This window comes from Coregonus lavaretus (genome assembly GCF_964263955.1).
Source record: "Coregonus lavaretus genome assembly, chromosome: 22".
Classification (NCBI taxonomy): Eukaryota; Metazoa; Chordata; class Actinopteri; order Salmoniformes; family Salmonidae; genus Coregonus; species Coregonus lavaretus.
The window spans coordinates 18,608,151-18,635,868 of NC_140009.1; the positions used below are offsets into that span (position 1 = coordinate 18,608,151).

General features: G+C 42.8%; 1 protein-coding gene across 1 annotated transcript in view; it reads left to right on the forward strand.

Annotated features, from left to right (window-relative positions):
- Positions 1-3,541: 3,541 nt before the first annotated feature.
- The window catches only part of cacna1db (calcium channel, voltage-dependent, L type, alpha 1D subunit, b), a gene marked incomplete at both ends in the record, with an annotated part of 98,468 nt that continues 74,291 nt past the window's right edge, over positions 3,542-27,718 (forward strand). Inside the window, 3 exons of the mRNA XM_084186797.1 lie at positions 3,542-3,569; positions 4,897-5,251; positions 5,791-5,896. Of these exons, the coding sequence (XP_084042923.1) occupies positions 3,542-3,569; positions 4,897-5,251; positions 5,791-5,896 (489 nt within the window). The remainder of the gene's footprint in view (positions 3,570-4,896; positions 5,252-5,790; positions 5,897-27,718) is intronic.

A 27,718-nucleotide genomic window follows, 5' to 3' on the forward strand; every position in this document is an offset into this window, starting at 1 on the left:
GAATACACAAGGTGCAATTTCGAAATTTGGTTGTGCATCAGCCCATGTCAGCTCCATTTTTCGTTTACATTGGTAAATTAGTCTAGCAGCCAGCTATCTAAACTTGTAGTAAGCATGGTCGAATTACCAACCGGGGTGGGGCCCATTGATCATCAGTTATCATATTAAAAACTGCCAACATTTGCCTCCACCCTATGGCAGAATGTGTAGAATCGCAGGAAATTAGTTATACAATTACAAAATATTCTCTCCGCCCCATGGCAAAATGTGTAGAATTGCAGGAAATGAACGTTAAAACTGAAATATATTATATTTGCCTTCATGAGGGGGGTCCGTTAAAATGTTTTGCTCGCAAGGTGTGGGGTGGGTATGTGGGTACACCTCATGATGAGTTCCGTTTTTTTGTGGCCCCCACCACCATCAAAGTTGCCCATCCCTGATGTAGGCTATCAATTGACAATTTAAAAAAAAACATAATAGCCCTTGATTCTCATAGCCTAGACCCAGCCCAAATGTCCGACAGATGGCGCCATTATTCATGACAACCGACGCAATTAATAATATATAGCGCCATCTGGCGGACATTCAGACTGAGCCTAGATCTAAAAGCACAAAAAATAGGTGATCAAATGTGTTTTAATTAGTAATAATAATCGTCAGCAAACATAAATACATACAAAATGAAGTTACACCCTCCTCCCCAATCCCAATCCAACCCCACCCGAGGACCTAAGGGATCAAATTAAATAAACATACATGGTTCAAAATAATACATGAAATAACAAAAATAACAAATCAAAGCAACATTGACGGATATAGAGTGAGTGTGGAGGCTTCCATCATACTGCAATCCTTTTTCACAAACAATGATAAAAAAATAATGACTACACCCACCAAATTCATAAATGTATTTCAGATCTGGGAAAAGTGTTAGGGTCTATGAATTTATTTCGGACTGGGTAAGATGTTATTTTTCCCTCAGGGCCAATTCCAATGAAGACTGCATTATTTACTAATCACCACACGGTGGCATTGCTGCAATATATTTCGATGACACCCATAATCAGTGTGGCGACACTTTTGTAATTTGGAGCTACAGGTGACCCTCAACCATGTGAAATCTAACGCCACTTTTAGCACAGGGGAAGACAGAAGTTTTTGAACTAAACACCTCAATGCGAGGTTGGGCTACTCCCAGTAAAATAGATAGGCCTACCTGTTCTGTAAATAGGTATACCGTTATTAGTGATGTGAGTGACATTTGGCCTCCAAAACCATAGGCTAGGCCAACATATCAAATTGATATCGAAACTCTTTCATTAGTTATTTGCTGAAGTAGTCTATAAAGCCAGGTAGGCCAACAACATAATTTGCTTCAGTGAAGAACATAGGGATTATAATTGAGGGATTATAGCTGCTGTGAAACAGTTATCCGGCTGCAGGTAGATGTAGGCTAATCCAATAACCGGTAACCTTCCAACACATTCTAACACAGGCCCTGCCAAAGGCTAGCGTCCTGTCCAGGGAGTGTACTTGTACATCAAGCTGCCTCACGCTACAGAAATTGAAACAGGAGATAGGCTCTTGCTCCTACGAGCCATTCCGGCTCACACAAGCCAAGGCCCGTGCAAGGCTACTTACTTACTACTTACTTTCTTACTACCGTACTTCCAACTCACCGAGCATTAATTTCCGGTAGATTCGTTGCAGAATGTGGGCACTAAACGGCGTCAAGTGGCCTCAAAGAAGAGGGAGATGATATGGCGTTCACTGTCGGGGTTCGAAGACACCGGGGTAAGTCATGGAGATGGGAAACAATATTTTCACGTCACTTCGATAACGAAGTGACTTTTTCGTAGCAGGTTAGGAGAATTTACGCAGCAGGTTAGGAAAATTAACGGATCAAGTTAGGAGGTTAAGAGTGTGGCCCACATGGGGATAGTGTTTACGCAATTAATGTTGCCGAACGACCTCATGCGGACCTCCGGCACCATTAGAGAAAACAGCCAACAATACATATGTAAAGTGTAGGTCTAACGCACGAGCTAGCCTATGTTATAGGCATATAGGGCTATGCGTAAACCTGATGTTCTCTCCACGAGCGTGCGTTACTATATTAACTCTATTTGAGAAATGGCATAGATGTGTAAGATTTATGTCGCCCAAGGCCTATTTGGAGCGCCAGCTGTGTATAGTAATTTTTAAGCGCCAGCTGTGTATAGTAATACTTTTTCGTTTTTTTTAAATTAAAAAGTATTGAGTTTATATTACTTTGAAGTTTTACAATGCTATAGCCTTTAGAAAACCAAGTGATAGAACGAGAGTGACAGAATGGTGAAATGTAACCTGTTAAATGTGAACTTTGAAAGGTGTGATGAAGGTCTTCATGTCTGAAATAACCATGCAGGGATTTGAATTGTGTGATAGAGAGAAATAATACTTTTATTTTACATTTACATTTTAGTCATTTAGCAGACGCTCTTATCCAGAGCGACTTACAGGAGCAATTAGGGTTAAGTGCCTTGCTTAAGGGCACATCGACAGCTTTTTCACCTTAGGCTATAGCCTAAACACGAGCAATAGGTGATTCGTTTTGGGGTTATAGTAAAACATTTGTATCAAGCTCATAATCACATTTATTGTCAATTAGTGATTTATTTATCCAAAATCATGCATATTTCATAATCGTGTGTATGTGTCTGTGTATGTGTGCGTGTCTGTGTGTGTGGTGCGACCACCTGTGCGTGTGCATAATTTACTTTACCACAGGCCTCTGTGATTGCTCTGGGAAGTTATTGAGCCACAAATTGATTACCCTTAACCCTACACATGTTTAACATAGTTATTACATCGTTGTCACAGTAATGTTAGTCCCATGATTTATTAGTTAGACTTATTAGTTTGATTTATTAGGGTTAATTGTATGGTTATTAGGCTATGGATGGCCTATATTGGTTTGTTCGTTTCGAGACAGTCGCACTAGTTGGAAATGAAAGTCAGGTTGGTCAGTGGTGACTATGCCATTTTAATTAATTGGCATTGGCCGAACTCAGAAGCCGACTTATTTACAGCACCCATCCCTGGCAGACTATAGTAGAAGGCTATTATATAGTATAAATGCTGTCTTTAAACCGATTAGCATGGGATGCCAATCGTGCCCATGAGAGTGAACAGCGCCACTTTGCACAACTTGGACACAGGGTCCAAAATCACATCTTCGCTTCGTTCTTGAGAGGATGGTCACAGCTGTTTTCATGTTGCTTCAGTAGGCTAAACAAAAAACTTAAATACAAGGGATTTGTATGGACCACTGATCCAGGAAAGAATGAAGGCGTCTGTACTTTAGCCAGCTACGATCCATCATGTGCAACACCCGGATGTTCCATTTCAAGGATGTTTGTGGTAGGCAAAATCTCTGGGGTTCTGTGTACTTTATTAAATGTAGTAAAATATTTTTGTTTTTACGTTTAGGGTATTGTTACACTTCGAATTTTTTTCGATTGTGTTGGGTTTAAAACGTAGTTTCAATGTGGATAAGAGGATGCAAAAAGCAGAGGAACAGCCCGAAGGTAAATAAATCCATATGATGCTTTTGACTAATTTGTCTCTAGAGCGCTGCTCTGTTGGGAAGAAGCTTGTGCGCTCTTCAATGTGTCGGTGTTATCGCATGTGTCTCGTGTGATTTGGAGTCGGTGTTATCGCATGTGTCTCGTGTGATTTGGATTCGGTGTTATCGCATGTGTGTGACCTGGAGTCCTATGCTTTCCATTTGTTTTGTGCTGAGAGCATCTCAAATGTTCTTGTTTTTTATTAGCAGTAGACTTCACTGATGTCCCGGTAATATATTTGAAAAATCAGCTGTAGCCTAAACGTAGTCGTAAGAAAAGGTAGGTTTATTTGTGGATTCATTTGATGGAAGTTTGGACTATGATCATATGCATTCTAGTCTAGTTGAGTGGAAGCAGTGGAATTCTGCAGATTTAAGTAATTAAGTTGTATTTGTCAGTACATTTAATATTTTGTTATTTTGTTATTTTAATCTTTATCTTTACTCTGCATTGTTGGAAAGGGACCCGTAAGTAAGCATTTCACTGTTTAGTCTACAGCTGTTGTTTTGATTTGATTTAAAAATAATCGAGACTGACTCAGTTTTTCATCAACAGTTTGTGCACATGAATCCGCGAAAGATGTGGGATCAATTAATTTTGTTGTTAGGAGTATGCATTACATTTAACAGTATGTGACAACAGAAATAATAGTTTTTTCCCCACATTATTTTCAATTTTTTTCTATCCTTTTCTTATTTATGTAGCATCCACATGGTGTACTGAGCAGCCTTCCCTTTTATCCTCAGCTTCCCCCCCCCCTCCCCTCTGAAGAGCCTAGGATGTAATTGCTTTGATTACAGCTTGCCATTCTGATCAGCTCACCTCAAAATTCATGTTTGCCGATATAAAAATGATATTTTATGAAGAATTAGATACACCACTAACTAGGCATACATACTAAATTAAGCACGTTCGCTACACTTGTGGGCATTGTAATGTCTAACTTTGATCTGCATGAAAACAAATGGCGTTAAATGGTTTATTTCAATATTTATGTGTCGCATGGCGACTTGTTGGTAAATTGCATGGTTAGAGGAGGGTTCTGCAGGTTTGGAGCTCTGAAATGCACTGCATAGACAGATAGACTGGTGAGGTCACTGTCACTGAATGTCACACAGTTTGTATTGATGCCTCTCTCTCCCTTCCCCTCTCTTTCCCATGGTTCTCTCACCATTCTTTCCCCTCCCCTTCCCGTTACCCTCTCCCTTACTCTCTGGCTTGCACCTTTCTCTGCTCACCCCCCCCCCCCCTCACTCTCTCACTCTCCCCCTTATTTTTCTCTCCTCAGGGGCACAGTATGCCAGCAGCACCAGAGCCCCTCCCTCTGGTGATACGCCGGCCCTCTGGTCAGAAAACCCCTCCCAGCCTGAGCCCCGCCCCCAGACCGGCACTATCTCCTGGCAGGCCGCGATCCATGCTGCTCGTAACTCCCAGGGCAACGTCTCCCAGAGCATGAGCGCCCGCACCTCTGTCCCTGGGGCCACGCCTGCACCGGTAGGCTCGTTGTCACAGAGGAAGAGGCAACAGTACGCCAAGAGCAAGAAGCAGGGCGGCTCCACCAACAGCAGGCCGCCCAGGGCCCTGTTCTGCCTCACCCTCAACAACCCCATCCGCAGAGCCTGCATCAGCCTGGTGGAGTGGAAGTATCCTTTCTGGGGCTCTCAGTGGAGATATACAGGGACTCTCTGTGTCCCAACATGGAAAACACCTGTTTGATGTTGGTCTATTAGTTTACAGGCGAAAGCAGTTCAAAACAGTCATTAGGGCAAGTGTCCCGCCCCCTTCCAAGCAACAAACAATCAAACATTCAGTAACAAAATAATTTATCTTGCAGTCTCCATATTGAGTTTTTTCTCTTCTTCAGCTGAAAACCCTCTATCAGACCAGACCCCAGTTGGAAACAGTCTAAAGCGTTCATTTGAGTTTAGTTCTGAATGCATCCATCACAGAAAGTATCCAGTGTGTTTCTAAAGATGATGCATTAATACAACCCTAGATAAGGAATAATTCCTCTAGCATATATCAAAATGGAAATGTTGCTGTATTTTAAAATGTTTGCTTTGATCATTGTTCATTTTACTTCATAAGATCCTACCTTTAAATGACTGCAATGTGCTCTCTCTGTTTATGCTCATGTATTGACTGTGTGCTTTGAACATTGTTCCTTAACTGTGTGCCTCAGACCCTTTGATATCTTTATATTGCTCTCTATTTTTGCCAACTGTGTGGCCTTAGCTGTTTATATCCCCTTCCCCGAGGACGACTCCAACTCCACCAACCATGACCTGGTGAGTAGTCTATTCTATTCTACAGTATAGCTGGGCTTCAGGAAGTGAAAATTGTCTATTGTATTTCTGTGAGGATATTTCTATTGAATACTGAATTGACCATGGCATGGATGGATTATGTTACACATTCATCAGAGTACTTCTGCAGAATCAGGGTACATTCAGGAATTGCACTGTTTTGTGGCTGAAACGTGTTGGTTCTACTTTTAACAATAAATAAGCTTTTTCATTTAATTCCATTGTCCTCCAAGAGTTGCTGAATCTCTTCTCTACCTTTGTACACTCTATGGCGTCGGGTTTCCCGTCATTATTTGGTGATGTATCATGTTTTTTTGTTGACATAAACAGAATGCTACGCTAGTCTGTTCTGGAGGTCATCTGTCCTGTGTGTCACACACAGTCTCTTCCACACACAGTAGTGAGGGCTTGGAGATGACAAAACCCTGGTAGTTTGTTTATGGGGCTGATATAATCATACACACAGACCGTATGTGCAGTGCAGCTGCAGCATAACAGCAATGAGTAATTTAAAATGATGAAATAGAATCATTTACAATGAGCAGTTATAGTTAGAATAAAAAATATAGTTCTATGACCAGTTATATGTCAATCAGCAATCTTTAACAGTGACCAGAAAACAGATGATAATTAACTATATGTAACAGGTGCTTGTCAAAGATTTTCAATTCAATTCCATTTTGACACACAGAGCTGTATACTTGTGTGATAGATTGACCATCTATCTCAGTTCTATTCCATCTCCCAGCATGCATATTCAATGGCATGCCAGTCTCTAGAAATAAACTACAAATCAATTTGAACGTCAGGCCTCTAACTGTTAGAATGTGAAAAGTTGTCCGTCCTCTTTAGATTATTTATACTGGAAGACACATGCCTATGATCCCTAAACAGATGGAGGAAACAGAGTATTAACGCTCCCCAAGTCTCTGGTCAGCAGCATCTCATGTCCAAACTTTATTTGATGGAGGTTTTCACTATTCAGAAAGTTCTTGTCAGAATAAACACATTTTACAATAGCAGGAAGGAAATCATATCATTTATTTATGTTGTAAATTGCTGGTGGTATAAGTTTGTTTTGAACACATTTTAAGAGAGAAATCTACAGCGTCATTTTCCCCATCCACCCCCTCTTGTTTCTTGTGTATGACTTGTATAGAAGCAGTAGGCAGTATTGTGTCGACAGTGGAAGACATTATAGGAATGCTGCTGTTTCCTGTTTTGTTGTCTACTGGCCAAGGTCACTGATTCCTCCATCATGGTTATTATTGAAGTGAAAGCTAGAGTGAACTGAGTCACTGATTGGTTTTCCTTTAGGACAGTAGTTTGTATTATTTGAGGAGCATTTGACCTATCAACATCTGAGGATTCCTACTGTGAAACCGTAGAGATTCAGGTGATTGGGACATGTTAACTTCCTGTCTTCATTAAAGCAGATAGTTGATAGTATCTAAAGTCTTTCTGGGAAATGTGGTTTTAGATTTCTTTGAACTCCTGTTGTGTGAGTTGGCATGAGTTAACTACTTTCCAGTGTCTTTGCACAAACAACAAACAGGCGCACGCGCACACACACACAGACAGTTGCATCAAGACAGAGGAGCCTGCGTCATCTGACCTCTATGTGTCTGCTCTCACAATAGCATTCCTGAAGAGGGAGGGGCGTGTCTGTGTGTGCTTGATATGCTAGCATGAATTAAACCTAAACCAACAGGTGTGTGTGTCTGTGAAAGGTCCTAATGAATAGAAACCTTGAAAACACTCCCTCTCTTAAGGGGTAATAGACATTTGAACACTGCAGTGGATCAGTAGAAGTTCAGATCTGGAGCATGAATGAGTGTGTGTGTCTTAAGGAGGATTGAGTGTCCTGCTGTGTGATGGTCACTTAGGGCTTGAGACCTTCTCCCTCTCAGTGTGTATCATTGAGCATGGCTACTCACGCCAGTGTGGCTCTTTATCTGGTGTGTCAGTATCTGTGGGAATATCCTAGTTTGAGTGTGCAAGTAACTAGGAATATCCTAGTTTGAGTGTGTGTGTGTGTGTGTGTGCGTGCACACGCGTGTGTCTCTGTGAGTGTGTGTGTGGCCAGGTTTGGAGGATTAAGCTGTGCTGTGGATTAGTGGCCAGTAGATGAGTGGAGGTTGTGCAGGGAGAGAGGGAGGGAGAGAGAGAGAGAGAGAGAGAGAGAGAGGGAAAGGGAGAGAGGGAGGGAGAGAGAGAGAGAGAGAGGGAGAGGGAGAGGGAGAGGGGAGAGGGGAGAGGGGAGAGGGAGAGGGGAGAGGGAGAGAGAGAAAAGAGAAAAGGGAGAGAGAGAGAGAGAGAGGGAGGTAGAGAGAGAAGGAGAGGGGAGAGGGCGAGAGAGAGGGGGAAGGAGAGAGAGCGAGAGAGGGGGGGAAGGAGATGGAGGGAGAAGGAGAGGGGAGAGGGAGAGAGGGGGAAGGAGAGAATGAGAGGGAGAGGGAGAGGAGGGAGGGAGAGGGGGCAGGGTCTAGGCCACGTGTGGGAGGTGGGTCTATGGAATGAAGGAGTGTTTAACAGTGGATAATGTGACTGTCTCTGTTTGGGTCTGACCCATGCTGTGGCTCTGGCTGTGGCTGGGATGATGATTAGGATCATATTGAGCTTGGCTATGATTTGGTGGGTACTTATACTTATGACATCTCCTTTGACCACTACCATACTGCATGGCCAATTCATCTAATTCATAATCCAATGAGCGAGCCGTCACATTGGTCTCCATTGGCAACAGGAGCCAACAGTTACAGCATAAACAAACAGTTCAATAACACTGGATAGACAATCCAAATAAAAACATTAAGGGCTGATGTTTACTGTCCTTTGTGTTACTCTGTGTTTGGTGATTTTATTCCCCAGATAAACTTTCATGTATCTGTTGTAGAGAGACATTGTTTATGGGTGGTTTATTTGATTCTGTGTCATCAAGGTCTCAGTTTGCATGGAATAGGATGGCTGAATTGTTTTAATCTGTCCAATCACCAAATATTCAGACAGTAAAATAGTTGGGATCTAAGATAGAGCTTTTTTTAATGATATTGTTGCTAAATGAGTTTTAAGAGGTTTTCAGCTGAATTCCCATTCTGAGCCTAACATACATTTTCTTGGAGAAAAAGGCATAAAGTCATGCTAGTGTTTTTAATATTGTCCTGTCTTAGTGGGTGAATGTGCCCTCACTGTATTTAGAACATATTCAGCGGCTTGAGGATCAAGACCATGTTTTATGTGTGTATATGTGTGTGTGTATGTGTGTGTGTGTATGTGTGTGTGTGTATGTGTGTGTTTATGCTGCCTACAATATGTGTGTTTGCGTATAATATGTGTGTGTTACACACACACACACACACACACAATACATTTTGTCAACACAGAATGATGTTTGGTGAATATGTCATGTATATGTGTGTATGTGTGTGTGTTTTGTGTGTCTTATTCCCAAAGAAAATGTCAGGTTGCGTCTTACTCTCTGTTAGGGATGAAAGGTTTTCCAGAAAGGAGAGGAAATTAGACTCAGGCTAAACAGCATGCAGGCCGTGTGTGTGTTTGTGAGAGAGAGTGAGATAGAGATAGAGGCAGACCTTTGGTGAATGTGTTAAGAGGATTTCTTTATTTCTTTATTCCACTGTAAGACTCTATCCCTGTCTCACTGTTGATTTCTTTCTCTTGAAGTCTGACATTTTTACTACCTACTAAACAATTTAGTACTAGGTTGTAAAATCGATCTAATTTGAAAAATTGAAATGTTGGCTGAGATACAGTGGCCAGCTTGTGTACGAACAGTACTTCTCCAGGATGGTGAGTTCTATTATTTTGGTGTAGTTCCCACTTTCCACTGTTTGGGTTGTGTTACTCAAATCAAATCAAAGTTTATTTGTCAAATGCACAGGTTACAGAATAGTATACTCAGTACAATGAAATGCTCCTCTCAACAGTGCAACAGTTACAAAAAACGTACAGTACAGTTGAGTGCATGGTTATAATGCTACTCTGTGGGTTTAAGAACACAGGTGTGAAAGCTATGATCCCTTATTGATGTCACCTGTTACATCCACTTCAATCAGTGTAGATGAAGGGGAGGAGACAGGTTAAAGAAGGATTTTTAAGCCTTGAGATAATTGAAACATGGATTGAGTATGTGTGCCATTCAGAGGGTGAATAGGCAAGACAAAATATTTAAATGCCTTTGAACAGGGTATGGTAGTGGGTGCCAGGCGCACCGGTTTGAGTGTGTCAAGCATTGGAGTCAACATGGGCCAGCATCCCTGAGGAACGCTTTCGACACCTTGTAGAGTCCATGTTCACTATAACAGCACAGTACAGTTTCAACCGGGGCTGGGGAGGGCGGCAGTGCTGAGAGCAGATATCCATTGATCGTATCGGGCTCGCAGAGCTGTGTGGTGCGTGGCAGGGTATGAGGCCGAGCGAGGCGCTGCGCCCCAGGCAGCATTATTATAGCTTCATTTCAGCTCGCGCCTCATTACAAACAGGAAGTGCTCTGCTGTCCTCGGGGGGAGCTGGCCACTTCGAGACCAACAGACTGAGCCTGGATACTGGGCTGTCAAATTAGATACACACACGTAGTACACGTGCACCATGCGGACACACACACGTACGTGCAAATCCTAAATCTTAAGCACACATGCACGTACATACACTTTGACACTATATTAATAGTTTAGGGAATGCTATAAACTTACCCTCACGCCAGAGGAAAACACTGTTCTCAGGCCCCTCACAAGATAACTTAAATGTTACCACAGCAGAGTGTGTGGGCATGGGGTGTGGGGAGGCGTCTTACAGCAGCCTGGTCAGGTCTCATTGTCAGTCAGAGACATAAACGGCAACAACAAAATGAAAACAACACACTGTACAAAACAACACAACACAACACAAAGACAGCCTCTCTCTTGCCCAGGGCTGTGGAGAACAGAAGCAAATGTTTGCATGCAGAACTTGTTTACATTATCATTCATTTAAACTTAATGGTGTGAGAATGTTCTCCTTTTTCCAGTGTGGCTTTTGACATTAAGTAATTACATATCCTTGTGTGTATTTGGAAGAGAGGGAGAGGAGAGGGGAGGACCAGCACTTACTGTTCTATTCCCTCCTGTTTTCCACAGTATTACCCTCACACTGTGATCACGCATGCAGTGTGTGTGTGTGTGTGTGTGTGTGTGTGTGTGTGTGTGTGTGTGGAATCTCAACAGTATTTTGCCTTGCACAGTGTGTCTTTGGTGAGGTGTCAACAGCTTTTCGTCATGGGTGCGTTTAGGTCTTGTGAAATGTCAACAGCAGTTGGCTTCACACATGTTAGCCTCATGAACTTATTTAGTCTTGTGAAATGTCAACGGAGGATCTGTAGCAGTCACTGTATGTCCAGGCCCTGAAGTGGTGTGTGTGTGTGTGTGTTTTAGATGTTTTATTGTCACACACATACATGGGTGTGTTCTATTTTATCCTATCCTATTGTAGCATGAGAGTTTTTTTGATATACTTGTCAGATCCATCACATGACCATGTGGTCAAGCTGCCCTCATGGCTTTAGTCCCTCTGACATTAGTCATGCTCTGTGAGATGGGGATGTAGTGGCCCTGGTTGGGTCATTTTATCGCTCTGTGAGATGGGGATGTAGTGGCCCTGGTTGGGTCATTTTATCGCTCTGTGAGATGGGGATGTAGTGGCCCTGGTTGGGTCATTTTATCGCTCTGTGAGATGGGGATGTAGTGGCCCTGGTTGGGTCATTTTATCTCTCTGTGAGATGGGGATGTAGTGGCCCTGGTTGGGTCATTTTATCTCTCTGTGAGATGGGGATGTAGTGGCCCTGGTTGGGTCATTTTATCGCTCTGTGAGATGGGGATGTAGTGGCCCTGGTTGGGTCATTTTATCGCTCTGTGAGATGGGGATGTAGTGGCCCTGGTTGGGTCATTTTATCGCTCTGTGAGATGGGGATGTAGTGGCCCTGGTTGGGTCATTTTATCGCTCTGTGAGATGGGGATGTAGTGGCCCTGGTTGGGTCATTTTATCTCTCTGTGAGATGGGGATGTAGTGGCCCTGGTTGGGTCATTTTATCTCTCTGTGAGATGGGGATGTAGTGGCCCTGGTTGGGTCATTTTATCTCTCTGTGAGATGGGGATGTAGTGGCCCTGGTTGGGTCATTTTATCTCTCTGTGAGATGGGGATGGGGATAATGATAGGGATGATGATGATGAAGACAGAGATGTTGGATGGAGAAGGGGATGATGATGATGATGATGAAGACAGAGATGTTGGATGGATAAGGGGATGATGATGATGATGATGATGTGGATGAGAATGCTGCCACTGATGATGATGATGATTATGATGGAGATGAAGGATTGTAAAATGTGTGCTGGCTGTGAGGGAGCTGCTCTGTTTTAATCCTGCCTTCTAAAGCCCAGTGAGGGCAGATTACTGCAGCCAGGCTTGTGCAGCTGGAACGTGCCTGGCTGCCTGCAGCCTGATGCCTGTTACAACATTTTGTCATCAAAGGTCCTCTGTCATCAATCTCTCTCTGTTGTCAGAGAGTCATCCTCTCGTTTCCGTTGTCAGCTGTTTCCTCGTTCACTCACTCAATCACCAAGTAACTTTTCTGGATCCATGATGATGGGTTATGGGGGTAGAGAGATGGTGGGATGGTGGGAGCAGTGATTAGGTTGGAATGGGTTTGATATGGGGATTTGGAGGGTTTGGTTTGATTTGATTTATTAGGATCCCCATTAGTCGACGCCAATGGCGACAGCTAGTCTTACTGGGGTCCGATATACAATTTACATACATTTAAAAACATTAACATGTAGTGTGTGTGTGCATCTCAGTTACACATACATGTCAGTACATACACACAACAAGTAGGTCACGTGGGAGAGGCGTTGTACCGTGATGTGTTGCATTATTTGTTTTTTGAAACCAGGTTTGCTGTTCACTTGCGCTATATGAGATGGAAGGGAGTTCCATGTCTCATGGCTCTGTATAATACTGTACGTTTCCTTGAATTTGTTCTGGACCTGGGGACTGTGAAAATACCCCTGGTGGCATGTCTGGTGGGGTAAGTGTGTGTGTCAGTGCTGTGTGTAAGCAATTTGGAATTTCCAACACATTAATGTTTCTTTTAAAAACAAGAAGTGACACGGTCAGTCTTTCCTCAACTCTTAGCCAAGAGAGACTGGCATGCATAGTATTAATATTAGCCCTCTGATTACAATGAAGAGCAAGATGTGCCGCTCTGTTCTGGACCAGCTGCAGCTTAACTAGGTCTTTCTTTGCAGCACTTGACCATATGACAACAATAATCAAGATAAGATAAAAGTAGAGCCTGCAGGACTTGTTTTGTGGAGTATGGTGTCAAAAAAGCAGAGCATCTCTTTATTACAGACAGACCTCCCCCCATCTCCCCAACCATTGAATCTATATGTTTTGACCATGACAGTTTACAATCTAAGGTAACAACAAGTAATTTAGTCTCCTCAACTTGTTCAACAGCCACACAATTCATTACCAGATTCAGCTGAGTTTTAGAACTTAGGGAATGATTTGTACGAAATACAATGCTCTTAGTTTTAGAGATGTTCAGGACCAGTTTATTACTGGCCACCCATTCCAAAACAGACTGCAACTCTTTGTTAAAGGTTTCAGTGACTTCATTAGCTGTGGTTGCTGATGTGTATATGGTTGAATCATCAGCATACATGGACACACATGCTTTGTTTAATTCCAGTGACAGGTTGTTGGTAAAAATAGAAAAGAGTAGAGGGCCTAGAGAGCTGCCCTGCGGTACACCACACTTTACATGTTTGACATTAGAGAAGCTTCCATTAAAGAACACCATCTGAGTTCTATTAGATAGATACCTCTGAATCTACGATATGGCAGAGGTTGAAAAGCCATAACACATATGTTTTCTCAACAACAGGTTATGGTCAATAATTTCAAAGGCTGCACTGAAATCTAACAGTACAGCTCCCACAATCTTCTTATTATCAATTTATTTCAACCAATCATCAGTCATTTGTGTCAGTGCAGTACATGTTGAGTGCCCTTCTCTATAAGCATGCCGAAAGTCTGTTGTTTAATTTGTTTACAGAGAGTAGCAATGTATTTGGTCAAACACATTTTTTCCCAACAGTTTGCTAAGAGCTTGCAGCAAGCTGATAGGTCTGCTGTTAGAACCAGTAAAGGCCGCTTTACCACTCTTGGGTAGCAGAATGAATTTGGCTTCCCTCCAGGCCCGAGGACAAAGACTTTCCTCTAGGCTCAGATTAAAGATATGACAGATAGGAGTGGCTATAGAGTCAGCTACCGTCCTCAGTAGCTTTCCATCTAAGTTGTCAATGCCAGGAGGTTTGTCACTATTGATGGATAACAATAATTTTTCCACCTCTGACACACTAACTTTACAAAATTCTAACTTGCAATGCTTTTCTTTCATTATTTGTTTTTTTATACATGAGTACGATGGCTCACGTTGTTGGCATTTCCTGCCTAAGTTTGCCCACTTTGCCAATTAAGTAATCATTGAAATAATTGGCAACATCAAATGGTTTTGTGATGAATAAGCCATCTAATTCAATGAAAGATGGAGTTGAATTTGTCTTTCTGAAGATAGCTTTTGTTTTCCCCCCTCTCTGGTCTTTAACCACATAAGGCCACACACACAGGGTCAGTCACAGTTACATGCTCCTCTCCTTCAGTCTAAAACCAGCTCCCCAATCCCCTGTGTTACTGATCCTATCACCAAACGCACCCAGTGACCAGCCAAACTGATGTAATGTTGTGACATTAGGTGGCATTGGGTCTGGGAGTAAAACACCAGAATGTGACTTTAAAAAGAGCGGGGCTTAACCCCTGTCCTTGCAGGCTGGCCAGGAAGCAGATGCCTGGACCAGGTTGCTCAGCCTGTCATGTTGGCACGCCCTGTTGGCACACAGACACCCGAGCAATAGAGGGTTAGAGTTTGAGGGGCCATAAACTGCAACAGCAAGTCAGTGGGCATTTTTTGGGTACTGGCTGGCACATTTCTCAGAGGTGTTTCGTAACCTGTGTTTTTCCCATAACTTCAAAAAAAGAAAAGAAAAGGAAAATAGTACATCAACTTTATGTAGACAGGGGTATTATGTCAAAAGAAAATTGACATTTGTCAAACATTTTGATGGTATGTACTGCTTTTTTGTTTTTACATTTACTGATAATTTCGAAAATAATGTTTCAGCTCTATCTTAAACAATTTAAAGAGGGGTTTGTTCTCCACCCAATTCCTCTTATGAATAAATTATTTTCCAAGAAAAAAAAAAACTTAACAGTGAAAATTAAATCGGGGTCCATATCAGAGTCTTCCAAATAAATATTAACACTAATAACATAAAAATTAATTACAAATTAAATACAAATGTAATAAATAAAACATAATATCAGAGTCTTCCAAATAAATATTTACGCCGATGTGATTCAAGTAAATGCTGTGGTTAAGGATCATAATGGCGTTTTGTAGTGGGTGCTTGGGTTGGTTGATATCTGCCCTTGCTTGTAGTATTTTAGCTCTGTGATGAAGGGCTCAATGTCAGAGGATCATACTGGGACTGGAAGTGAGCCAGATGTTTAGGCTTGTGTCCTAAGACCTACAGTATGTCTGTGCTTATTCCTCAATATACATGTGTGTGGGTTTTGAGCTTCTGTGAATGTGTCTGTGTGTGTCTGTGTGGTCTGTGTGTGGTGTGTATGTGTTTGTGTGTGTCTGTGTTTATGTAAGTGTGTGTACTGTGTGTTTATTCATCTGTAGCTCCTTCTCATTTTACATAAAGCGCCCTGCTACCGTGACAACTGTGTCCATGGAGACTTGAGGGTGTCTGGGAGGAAGTGCTTGCCTCGGAGACTCTCTTTAACCAGAAAGAGAGATGAGCTGCAGCTGCTCTATCTACTGCTTGCCTGCCCGCCCACCCACTCCACTCTGTCCACTCCAAAACATAACCTGGCTGTGCCGGTGCATAAATATATCAATCAATTAATCAATCAAATGTATTTTATAAATCCCTTTTTACATAAGCAGTTGTCACAAGGTGCTTTACAGATACCCAGCCTAAAACCCAAAAGAGTAAGCAATACAGATGCAGAAGCACAGTGGCTAGGAAAAACTCCCTAAAAGGAAGGAACCTAGGAAAGAAACTAGAGAGCAACCAGGCTCCGAGGGGTGGCCAGTCCTCTTCTGACTATACCAGATAGAGATTTAAAACCCATTCACGTCCTTGTACTATATTTAGGACAATATCAAAATGCGCCACTGAACAAATTATGTGTGATGTACAGTGCATCCAGAAAGTATTCAGACCCCTTCCCTTTTTCCACATTGTGTTACGTTACAGCCTTATTATGTGGTCCTCTGTAGCTCAGCTGGTAGAGCACGGCGCTTGTAACGCCAAGGTAGTGGGTTCGATCCCCAGGACCACCCATACACAAAAAAAAAATTATGCACGCATGACTGTAAGTCGCTTTGGATAAAAGTGTCTGCTAAATGGCATATTATTATTATTATTATTATTCTAAAATGAATTAAATTATTTTTTCCCCTCATCAATTAACACACAGTACCCAATAATGACTAAGCGAAAACAGGTTTTTAGAATGTTTTGCTAAAAAACAGAAATATCTTATTTACATAAGTATTCAAACCCTTTGCTATGAGACTCAAAATTGAGCTCAAGTGCATCCTGTTTCCATTGATCATCCTTGAGATGTTTATATAACTTGATTGGAGTCCACCTGTGGTAAATTCAAATGATTGGACATGATTTGGAAAGGCACACACCTGTCTATACAAGGTCCCACAATTGACAGTGCATGTCAGAGAAAAAACCAAGCCATGAGGTCGAAGGAATTGTCCGTAGAGCTCCAAGACAGGATACTTTCGAGGCACAGATCTGGGGAAGGGTACCCAAAAATGTCTGCAGCATTGAAGGTCCCCAAGAACACAGTGGCCTCGATCATTCTTAAATGGAAGAAGTTTGGAACCACCAAGACTCTTCCTAGAGCTGGCCACCCGGTGACCAAGAACCCGATGGTCACTCTGACAGAGCTCCAGAGTTCCTCTTTGGAGATGGGAGAACCTTCCAGAAGGACAACCATCTCTGCAGCACCCCACCAATCAGGCCTTTATGGTAGAGTGGCCAGACGGAAGCCACTCCTCAGTAAAAGGCACATGACAGCCCGTTTGGAGTTTGCCAAAAGGCACCTAAAGGACTCTCAGACCATGAGAAACAAGATTCTCTGGTCTGATGAAACCAAGATTGAACTCTTTGGCCTGAATGCTAAGTGTCACATCTGGAGGAAACCTGGCACCATCCCTACGGTGAAGCATGGTGGTGGCAGCATCATGCTCTGGGGATTTTTTTCAGAGGCAGGGACTGGGAGACTAGTGGTCTAAGGCACTGCATCGCAGTGCTAGCTGTGCCACTAGAGATCCTGGTTCGTATCCAGGCTCTGCTGTAGCCGGCCGCAACCGGGAGACCAATGGGGCGGCGCACAATTGGCCCAGCGTCGTCCAGGGTAGGGGAGGGAATGGCAGGCAGGGAGGTAGCTCAGTTGATAGAGCATGGCGTTTGCAACGCCAGGGTTGTGGGTTCGTTTCCCACGGGGGGCCAGTATGAAAATAATAATGTATGCACTAACTGTAAGTCGCTCTGGATAAGAGCGTCAGCTAAATGACGTAAATGTAAATGTAAATGTAGTCAGGATCGAGGGATAGATCAACAGAGCAAATTACAGAGAGATCCTTGATGAAAACCTGCTTCAGAGCATTCAGGACCTCAGACTGGGGCGAAGGTTCACCTTCCAACAGGACAACGACCTTAAGCACACAGTCAAGACAACGCAGGAGTGGTTTCGGGACAAGTCTCTGAATGTCCTTGAGTGGCCCAGCCAGAGACTTGAACCCGATCGAACATCTCTGGAGAGACCTGAAAATAGCTGTGCAGTGACGCTCCCCATCCAACCTGACAGAGCTTGAGAGGATCTGCAGAGAAGAATGGGAGAAACTCCCAAAACACAGGTGTGCCAAGCTTGTAGCTTCATACCCAAGAAGACTCAAGGCTGTAATCGTTGCCAAAGGTGCTTCAACAAAGTACTGAGTAAAGGGTCTGAATACTTATGTAAATGTGATATTTCAGTTTTGTATTTTTAATACATTTACTAATAAATATTTAAAAAAAACGTTTTTTGCTTGTCATTATGGGGTATTGTGTGTAGATTGATGAGGGAAAAAAACAATTGAATCCATTTTAGAATAAAACTGTAACGTAACAAAATGTGGAAAAAGTCAAGGGGTCTGAATACGATCTGAATGCACTGTACTTGTTGAACATAGCTACAGTGAGGGAAAAGGTATTTGATCCCCTGCTTATTTTGTATGTTAGCCCACTGACAAAGAAATGATCAGTCTATAATTTTAATGGTAGATTTATTTGAACAGTGAGAGACAGAATAACAACAACAAAAACATCCAGAAAAACGCATGTAAAAAATGTTATAAATTGATTTGCATTTTAATGAGGGAAATAAGTATTTGACCCCTCTGCAAAACATGACTTAGTACTTGGTGGCAAAACCCTTGTTGGCAATTACAGAGGTCAGACGTTTCTTGTAGTTGGCCACCAGGTTTGCACACATCTCAGGAGGGATTTTGTCCCACACCTCTTTGCAGATCTTCTCCAAGTCATTAAGGTTTCGAGGCTGACGTTTGGCAACTCGAACCTTCAGCTCCCTCCACAGATTTTCTATGGGATTAAGGTCTGGAAACTGGCTAGGCCACTCCAGAACCTTAATGTGCTTCTTCTTGAGCCACTCCTTTGTTGCCTTGGCTGTGTGTTTTGGGTCATTGTCATGCTGGAATACCCATCCACGACCCATTTTCAATGCCTTGGCTGAAGGAAGGAGGTTCTCACCCAAGATTTGACGGTACATGGCCCCGTCCATCGTCCCTTTGATGCAGTGAAGCAGTCCTGTCCCCTTAGCAGAAAAACACCCCGAAAGCATAATGTTTCCACCTCCATGTTTGACGGTGGGGATGGTGTTCTTGGGGTCATAGGCAGCATTCCTCCTCCTCCAAACACGGCGAGTTGAGTTGACGCCAAAGAGCTCGATTTTGGTCTCATCTGACCACAACACTTTCACCCAGTTCTCCTCTGAATCATTCAAATGTTCATTGGCAAACTTCAGACGGGCCTGTATATGTGCTTTCTTGAGCAGGGGGACATTGCAGGCGCTGCAGGATTTCAGTCCTTCACGGCGTAGTGTGTTACCAATTGTTTTCTTGGTGACTATGGTCCCAGCTGCCTTGAGATCATTGACAAGATCCTCCCGTGTAGTTCTGGGCTGATTCCTCACCGTTCTCATGATCATTGCAACTCCACAAGGTGAGAAATTGCATGGAGCCCCAGGCCGAGGGAGATTGACAGTTCTTTTGTGTTTCTTCCATTTGCGAATAATCGCACCAACTGTTGTCACCTTCTCACCAAGCTGCTTGGCGATGGTCTTGTAGCCCATTCCAGCCTTGTGTAGGTCTACAATCTTGTCCCTGACATCCTTGGAGAGCTCTTTGGTCTTGGCCATGGTGGAGAATTTGTAATCTGATTGATTGCTTCTGTGGACAGGTGTCTTTTATACAGGTAACAAACTGAGATTAGGAGCACTCCCTTTAAGAGTGTGCTCCTAATCTCAGCTCGTTACCTGTATAAAAGACACCTGGGAGCCAGAACTCTTTCTGATTGAGAGGGTGTCAAATACTTATTTCCCTCATTAAAATGCAAATCAATTTATAACATTTTTGACATGCGTTTTTCTGGATTTTTGTTTTGTTGTTCTGTCTCTCACTGTTCAAATAAACCTACCATTAAAATTATAGACTGATCATTTCTTTGTCAGTGGGCAAACGTACAAAATCAGCAGGGGATCAAATACTTTTTTCCTTCACTGTATAGCCATCAGTCTTGCGTGTTTTCATGGTAATCACTCACTCATGTCCCGACATGAGCTTTAGCTATTCTGCTACAGAGCTTTTTGATGCGAGGATGCGTGTGCATCACTTGAACGTGACGTTTGCTGGTAAACAATATGTTAATCTGTCTCTATTCATGCTGTTCATAATGGCTTGGCTTATGGTGCTTGACCGAGATCAAATATGTTTTTAGATCATTTTATTCATGTACTCTGTTGACATTGTGCGGGATTATGAATCCAGCACTAAAAATACACTTTAAAAAATATAGACGCAACATGCAACAATTCCAAATATTTTATTGAGTTACAGGAAATCAGTCAATTTAAATAAATTCATTAGGCCCAAATCTATGGATTTCACATGACTGGGAATACAGTTACTTTACAAAAAGGTAGGGGCGTGGATCAGAAAACCAGTCAGTATCTGGTGTGACCACCATTTGCCTCATGCAGCGCGACACATCTTCTTCACATAGAGTTGATCAGGCTGTTGATTGTGTCCTGTGGAATGTTGTCCCACTCCTCTTCAATGGCTGTGCGAAGTTGCTGGATATTGTCGGGAACTGGAACACGCTGTCGTACACGTCGATCCAGAGCATCCCAAACATGCTCAATGGATGACATGTCTGGTGAGTATGCAGGCCATGGAAGAACTGGGACATTTTCAGCTTCCAGGAATTGTGTACAGATCCATGAGACATGGGGACTTGCATTATCTCGTCACGGTATCTCTGTGCATTCAAATTGCCATTGATAAAATGCTAATGTGTTCATTGTCCGGAGCTTATGCCTGCCCATACCATAACCCCACCTCCACCATGGGGCACTCTGTTCACAACGTTGACATCAGCAAACTGCTCGCCCACACAACGCCATACACGCTGTCTGACATCTGCCCGGTACAGTTGAAACCGGGATTCATCCGTGAAGAGCACACTTCTCCAGCGTGCCAGTGGCCATCGAAGGGGAGCATTTGCCCACTGAAGTCGGTTACGACTCCGAACTGCAGTCAGGTCAAGAACCTGGTGAGGATGACGAGCACGCAGATGAGCTTCCCTGAGATGGTTTCTGACAGTTTGTGCAGAACTGCAGTTGAAGAAGCCGGATGGGAAGGTCCTGGGCTGGTGTGGTTACACGTGGTCTGCGGTTGTGAGGCCGGTTGGACGTACTGCCAAATTCTCTAAAACAACGTTGGAGGTGGCTTACGGTAGAGAAATGAACATTAAATTCCCTGGCAACAGCTCTGGTGGACATTCCTGCAGTCAGCATGCCAATTGCACACTCCCTCAAAACTTGAGACATCTGTGGCATTGTGTTGTGTGACAAAACTGCACATTTTAGAGTGGCCTTTTATTGGTGCACCTTTGTAATGATCATTCCGTTTAATCAGCTTCTTGATATGCCACACCTGTCTGGTGGTTGGATTATCTTGGCAAAGGAGAAATGGTCACTAACAGGGATGTAAACAAATTTGTGCACAACATTTGAGAGAAATAAGCTTTTTGTGCATATGGAAAAATTCTGGGATCTTTTATTTCAGCTCATGAAACATGGGACCAACAATTTACATGTTGCATTTATATTTTTGTACAGTGTAGAAACAAGAGGTAATCAAATGGGCTTAATTGTGAAGCCTGAGGATATGATGATGATGGGTGGGAGGAGTCTGTGGAGTAAAGCGTGTTCACTATCAGTACTCACCACACCAGGGTTTCCCAAACTCGGTCCTGGGGCCCCGCCCTGGGTGCACGTTTTGGTTTTTGCCCTAGCACTACACAGGACTGAGTTTGGGAAACCCTGCCCTACACAATAGTTGTTTTGATAAATGACCAGCAAATCCTTAGGGATTTATTGAGGAGATTCAGCTATACCGTTTCTGTTACAATATTATTTTTAAATAACGTTTTTGGGTCCTTTGAATTGGGTCAACCTCCCTCTCTCTTCCTATATCTCTGTTTCTCTGTTTCTCTATTTCTCTCTCTCTCTTTCTCTCTCTCTAACTCTCACTCTCACACTCACACTCTCTCTCTCACACACACACACACACACACACACACACACACACACACACACACGTGACAATAGATGGCTGTTCAGTTCTGCCTCAGGGTTGGTTAACCCTTAGTGACTGTACTTCACAGCACATCACCATAACTCTGACCGACTCATCTCTCTGCCTGTTCTCTTTCATGAAATGATATAATCAAGCTATCTATTATTAGTAATCATGATATAACCAAGCCTGTTATTTACAATAAAGGACCACAGTGTTCACAATCACTGAAAGGGTGTGTATTAGCAGAAAAACACCTTTATTTAATCTTTCTTATCTATTTTATTTCATTATCTGATTTCTCTTTTTTCACCGTGCTTAATAATTTAGTTTCATCCAAGTTAACAAATTATTGTACTATTAGTCTTGATCCATTTGATTGAATGGATCGAATAGCCCAGTTAATTAATACAATCACACAGATCTGAGCTGGATGATGTTCAGTCATAATACTGGTTATTCTCCTCATCTCAGGGCTCTGCTAGAACCCCTCTCAGCTGATATCACTAGTCAGCTCACTGCACACCTGGATTAAAATACTATTTGAAATCATTTAAAATACTTTATCTGTGCTTGATTGAGCTTGGCTGGCTTAATCAATCAATTGAATAGTCACAAATCTGGCACTCTAGGGAGGACAGAGCGAACGCTCAAAGTATTTCAAAGATTTAAAATAGTATTTGAACCCTGGTGTGGCTCACTGTAGCTGAACCACAGAGAAGAGACTCAAACCAAACCATATCCTCTCATCACATCTGTGTGTAACAGACATGTCCCAATTTCACTTTGTGGCTAAAGACATACAGTACCAGTCAAAAGTTTGGACACACCTACTCATTCAAGTTTTTTTCTTTATTTGGACTATTGTTTACATTGTAAAATAATAGTGAAGACATCAAAACTATGAAATAACACATATGGAATCATGTAGTAACCAAAAAAGTGTTAAACAAATCAAAATATATTTTAGATTTTAGATTCTTGAACAACACAATAGAAAGCAGAGTGGGATCAACTCAGCATCTTACTACAGTACCAGTCAAAGGTTTGGACACACCTACTCATTCAAAGGTTTTTCTTTATTTTTACTATTTTCTACATTGTAGAATAATAGTGAAGACATCAAAACTATGAAATAACACATATGGAATCATGTAGTAACCAAAAAAGTGATTATTCAAAGAAGCCACCCTTTGCCTTGATGACAGCTTTGCACACTCTTGGCATTCTCTCAACCAGCTTCATGAGGAATTACCAACAATCTTGAAGGAGTTCCCACATATGCTGAGCACTTGTTGGCTGCTTTTCCTTCACTCTTCGGTCCAACTCATCCCAAACCATCTCAATTGGGTTGAGGTCAGGTGATTGTGGAGGCCAGGTCATCTGATGCAGCACCATCACTCTCCTTCTTGGTCAAATAGCCCTTACACAGCCTGGAGGTGTGTTTTGGGTCATTGTCCTGTTGAAAAACAAATGATAGTCCCACTAAGTGCAAACCAGATGGGATGGCGCATCGCTGCAGAATGCTGTGGTAGCCATGCTGGTTAAGTGGGCCTTGAATTCTAAATAAATCACCGGCAGTGTCACCGGCAAAGCGCCCCTTACCATCACACCTCCTCCTCCATGCTTCACAGTGGGAACCACACATGCAGAGATCATCCGTTCACCTACTATGCATCTGTAAAGACTCGGCGGTTGGAACCAAAAACCTCAAACAAATTTCCACCGGTCTAATGTCCATTGCTTGTGTTTCTTGGCCCAAGCAAGTCTCTTCTTGTTATTGGTGTCCTTTAGTAGTGGTTTCTTTGCAGCAGATCGACCATGAAGGCCTGATTCACAGTCTCCTCTGAACAGTTGATGTTGAGATGTGTCTGTTACTTGAACTCTGTGAAGCATTTATTTTGGCTGCAATCTCAGGTGCAGTTAACTCTAATGAACTTATCCTCTGCAGCAGAGGTAACTGGGTCTTCCTTTCCTGTGGCGGTCCTCATGAGAGCCAGTTTCATCATAGCGCTTTATGGTTTTTGTGACTGCACTTGAAGAAACGGATTTGACTGACCTTCATGTCTTAAAGTAATGATAGACTGTCGTTTCTCTTTGCTTATTTGAGCTGTTCTTGCCATAATATGGACTTGGTCTTTTACCAAATAGGGCTTTCTTCTGTATACCAACCCTACCTTGTCACAACACAACTGATTGGCTCAAACGCATTAAGAAGGAAAGAAATTCCACAAATTAACTTTTAACAAGGCACACCTGTTAATTAAAATGCATTCCAGGTGACTACCTCATGAAGCTGGTTGAGAGAATGCCAAGAGTGTGCAAAGCTGTCATCAAGGCAAAGGGTGGCTTCTTTGAATAATCACTTTTTTGTTTACTACATGATTCCATATGTGTTATTTCATAGTTTTGATGTCTTCACTATTATTCTACAATGTAGAAAATAGTAAAAATAAAGAAAAACCTTTGAATGAGTAGGTGTGTCCAAACCTTTGACTGGTACTGTAGTAAGATGCTGAGATGATCCCACTCTGCTTTCTATTGTGTTGTTCTGAGTTGTTGTTGTTGATCATAATGGTAGTCTCTTTAAACATTTACATTACATTTTAGTCATTTAGCAGACGCTCTTATCCAGAGCGACTTACAGTTAGTGAGTACATACATATTTGTATTTCTTTTTCATACTGGCCCCCCGCGGGAATCGAACCCACAACCCTGGCGTTGCAAACACCATGCTCTACCAACATCCCTGCCAGCCATTCCCTCCCCTAACCTGGGCCAATTGTGCGCCACCCCATGGGTCTCCCGGTCACGGCCGGCTACGACAGAGCCTGGATTCGAACCAGGATCTCTAGTGGCACAGCTAGCACTGCGATGCAGTGCCTTAGACCACTGCGCCATTGGCTGTGTGAGCCAATGAGTCAGAGCAGGCATGGGTGACTTATCCTGATGGTGACCCTGGCTGGTCTGTGTGTAACCTAAGGTCAAATGAATATTTTGCTAATGCGGTAGATAGTAGGGCTGGGACAATACCAGTATCGCAATATTTTATTCATGCCAAAAATGAAAACAATACAAACCGTTACATGCTGTATGTTAAACACGAAGGAGACCAAACTCTTTGGGCCTTTAAAAACCTGCTGTATGTTAAATAGTGTGCTATAGCTTGGAAAATAAATACATGTGACTCTGGATGACAACATAATTATGTTTGTTTCCAACATTAGGGCTGTTTTCCTGAAGAAGTTAAATCTGCTTCGTGTTTTGTTTCCTTGCCACAAGTAGATAGTAAATCCTGTTTGGTTTATCTCTAGTTGTAGTGGATGGAACGGCCGGCAGGATGGAGTCTTAGGGCATATTTCTCCTGTTGGGCAGGGCAGTCAACTGACTGATGCTGTGGAAAACATCTGGTCTCACAGAAAGGACTACATACAGTGCCTTCGGAAAGTATTCAGACCCCTTGACTTTTTCCACATTTTGTTACATTACATTCTTATTCTAAAATGGATTAAATAAACAAAAATCCTCAGCAATCTACACACTAATGACATAATGACAAAGCGAAAACAGGTTTTTAGAAATAAAAAACAGAAATACCTTATTTACGTAAGTATTCAGAACCTTTGCTATGAGACTCGAAATTGAGCTCAGGTGTATCCTGTTTCCATTGATCATCCTTGAGATGTTTCTACAACTTGATTGGAGTCCACCTGTGATAAATTAAATTGATTGGACATGATTTGGAAAGGCACACATCTGTCTATATAAGGTCCCAAAGTTGACAGTGCATGTCAGAGAAAAAAACAAGGCATGAGGTCGAAGGAATTGTCCGCAGAGCTCCGAGACAGGATTGTGTCGAGGCACAGATCTGGGGAAGGGTACCAAAAAAATTCTGCAGCATTGAAGGTCCCCAAGAACACAGTGGCCTCCATCATTCTTAAATGGAAAAAGTTTGGAACCAACAAGACTCTTCCTAAAGCTGGCCTCCTGGCCAAACTAAGGAGTCGGGGGAGAAGGGCTTTGGTCAGGTAGGTGACAAAGAACCTGATGGTCACTGACAGCGCTCTAGAGTTCCTCTGTGGAGATGGGAGAACCTTCCAGAAGGACAACCATCTCTGCAGCACTCCACCAAACAGGCCTTTATGGTAGAGTGGCCAGACGGAAGCCACTCCTCAGTAAAAGGCACATGACAGCCCGCTTGGAGTTTGCCAAAAGGCACCTAAAGGACTCTCAGACCATGAGAAACAAGATTCTCTGGTCTGATGAAACCAAGATTGGACTCTTTGGCCTGAATGCCAAGCGTCACATCTGGAGGAAACCTGGCACCATCCCTACGGTGAAGCATGGTGGTGGCAGCATCATGCTGTGGGGATGTTTTTCAACGGCAGGGACTGGGAGACTAGTCAGGATCAAGGGAAAGATGAACGGAGCAAAGTACAGAGAGATCCTTGATGAAAACCTGCTCCAGAGCTCCCAGGACCTCAGACTGAGGCGAAGGTTCACCTTCCAACAGGACAACGACCCTAAGCACACAGCCAAGACAACGCAGGAGTGGCTTCGGGACAAGTCTCTGATTGTCCTTGAGTGGCCCAGCCAGAGCCCGGACTTGAACCCAATCGAACATATCTGGAGAGACCTGAAAATAACTATTTAATCCATTTTAGAAAAAGGCTGTAACGTAACAAAATGTGGAAAAAGTCAAGGGAGTAGGGTGTGTGTGTTCTATGGGGTGGTAATGTGTTTGACTGTGCATGCGCGTGTGTGTGTGCGTGCACGTGACTGACAGAGTGCCTGTCAAAATGTATTTGGTGTGTGTATGTGTGTGTGTGTGTGTGTGCGCGTGCTCAAAGGGCAAGCTCATTCAGACATTGGGTGCTGACTTTGTACTCATTCTGTTTTCTTTGTTTTGAGGATTGGGTACAAAAATGTGTCTGGGTAGATGAGCTTACTCACACCTGACAGTTGTGAAGATGTCTGTCTGCCTTTAGGATGGACTTGATGAAGTCTGTTTTCAGTGATGTTGCTGCTAGTTGAAGATGTGCCCATAGATCAGCAGAACTGACCTCAGCGTCGTTCTCCTCGACGTGAGCTCTACTGTACCCTACTGTACCCTACTGTACTCCCAACAGAGGGACACAAAATCCCATCAACCCTGCCTCTTTTATGATATAATTTATAGATAAGACCCAATTTAGTCCCACAGCATGCTCTTTCTCTGTCTCTTACTTTCACTCTCTCTCTCTCTCTCTCTCTCTCTCCTTAGCACTCTCCATCTCTCTGTATGGGAAGATATAGGGCTGGGCTGATGTACAGTATTGTAGCTGGTAGAGAATATGTTAAGAGGTTTACTGTACAGACTACTTAGCCAATGAGGGGGAGGAAAGCAGTCCTTGACTATGTCAGATTTGTATCTAATGCTTGTCTACTCCATCTCAGTCTTTCCCAAGGACCGGAACATTGTTGATAAAAAACAATAAGTCTGCTTGGGAGGTGACAGAAAGCCTGAACCTTCTTTTCAGAAAAGATCCTTTGCTTATTGTCTGAGCTTCCATAGAACATTCATGTGGGAGTGTTGTAACTGTGGTTTAGTGTCATAACTGCCTGTATTGAGGTTTAGATAACTCTCTTGATTTGCCGTTTTTATAGCAAGTAGGATGTAAATGGCTATTGGAGTGGTGCTAATGGTGGAGCTGTGGGGCTTCTCTGTTCAGCGGTCGCTCTCTTCCTACTGTGTTCTG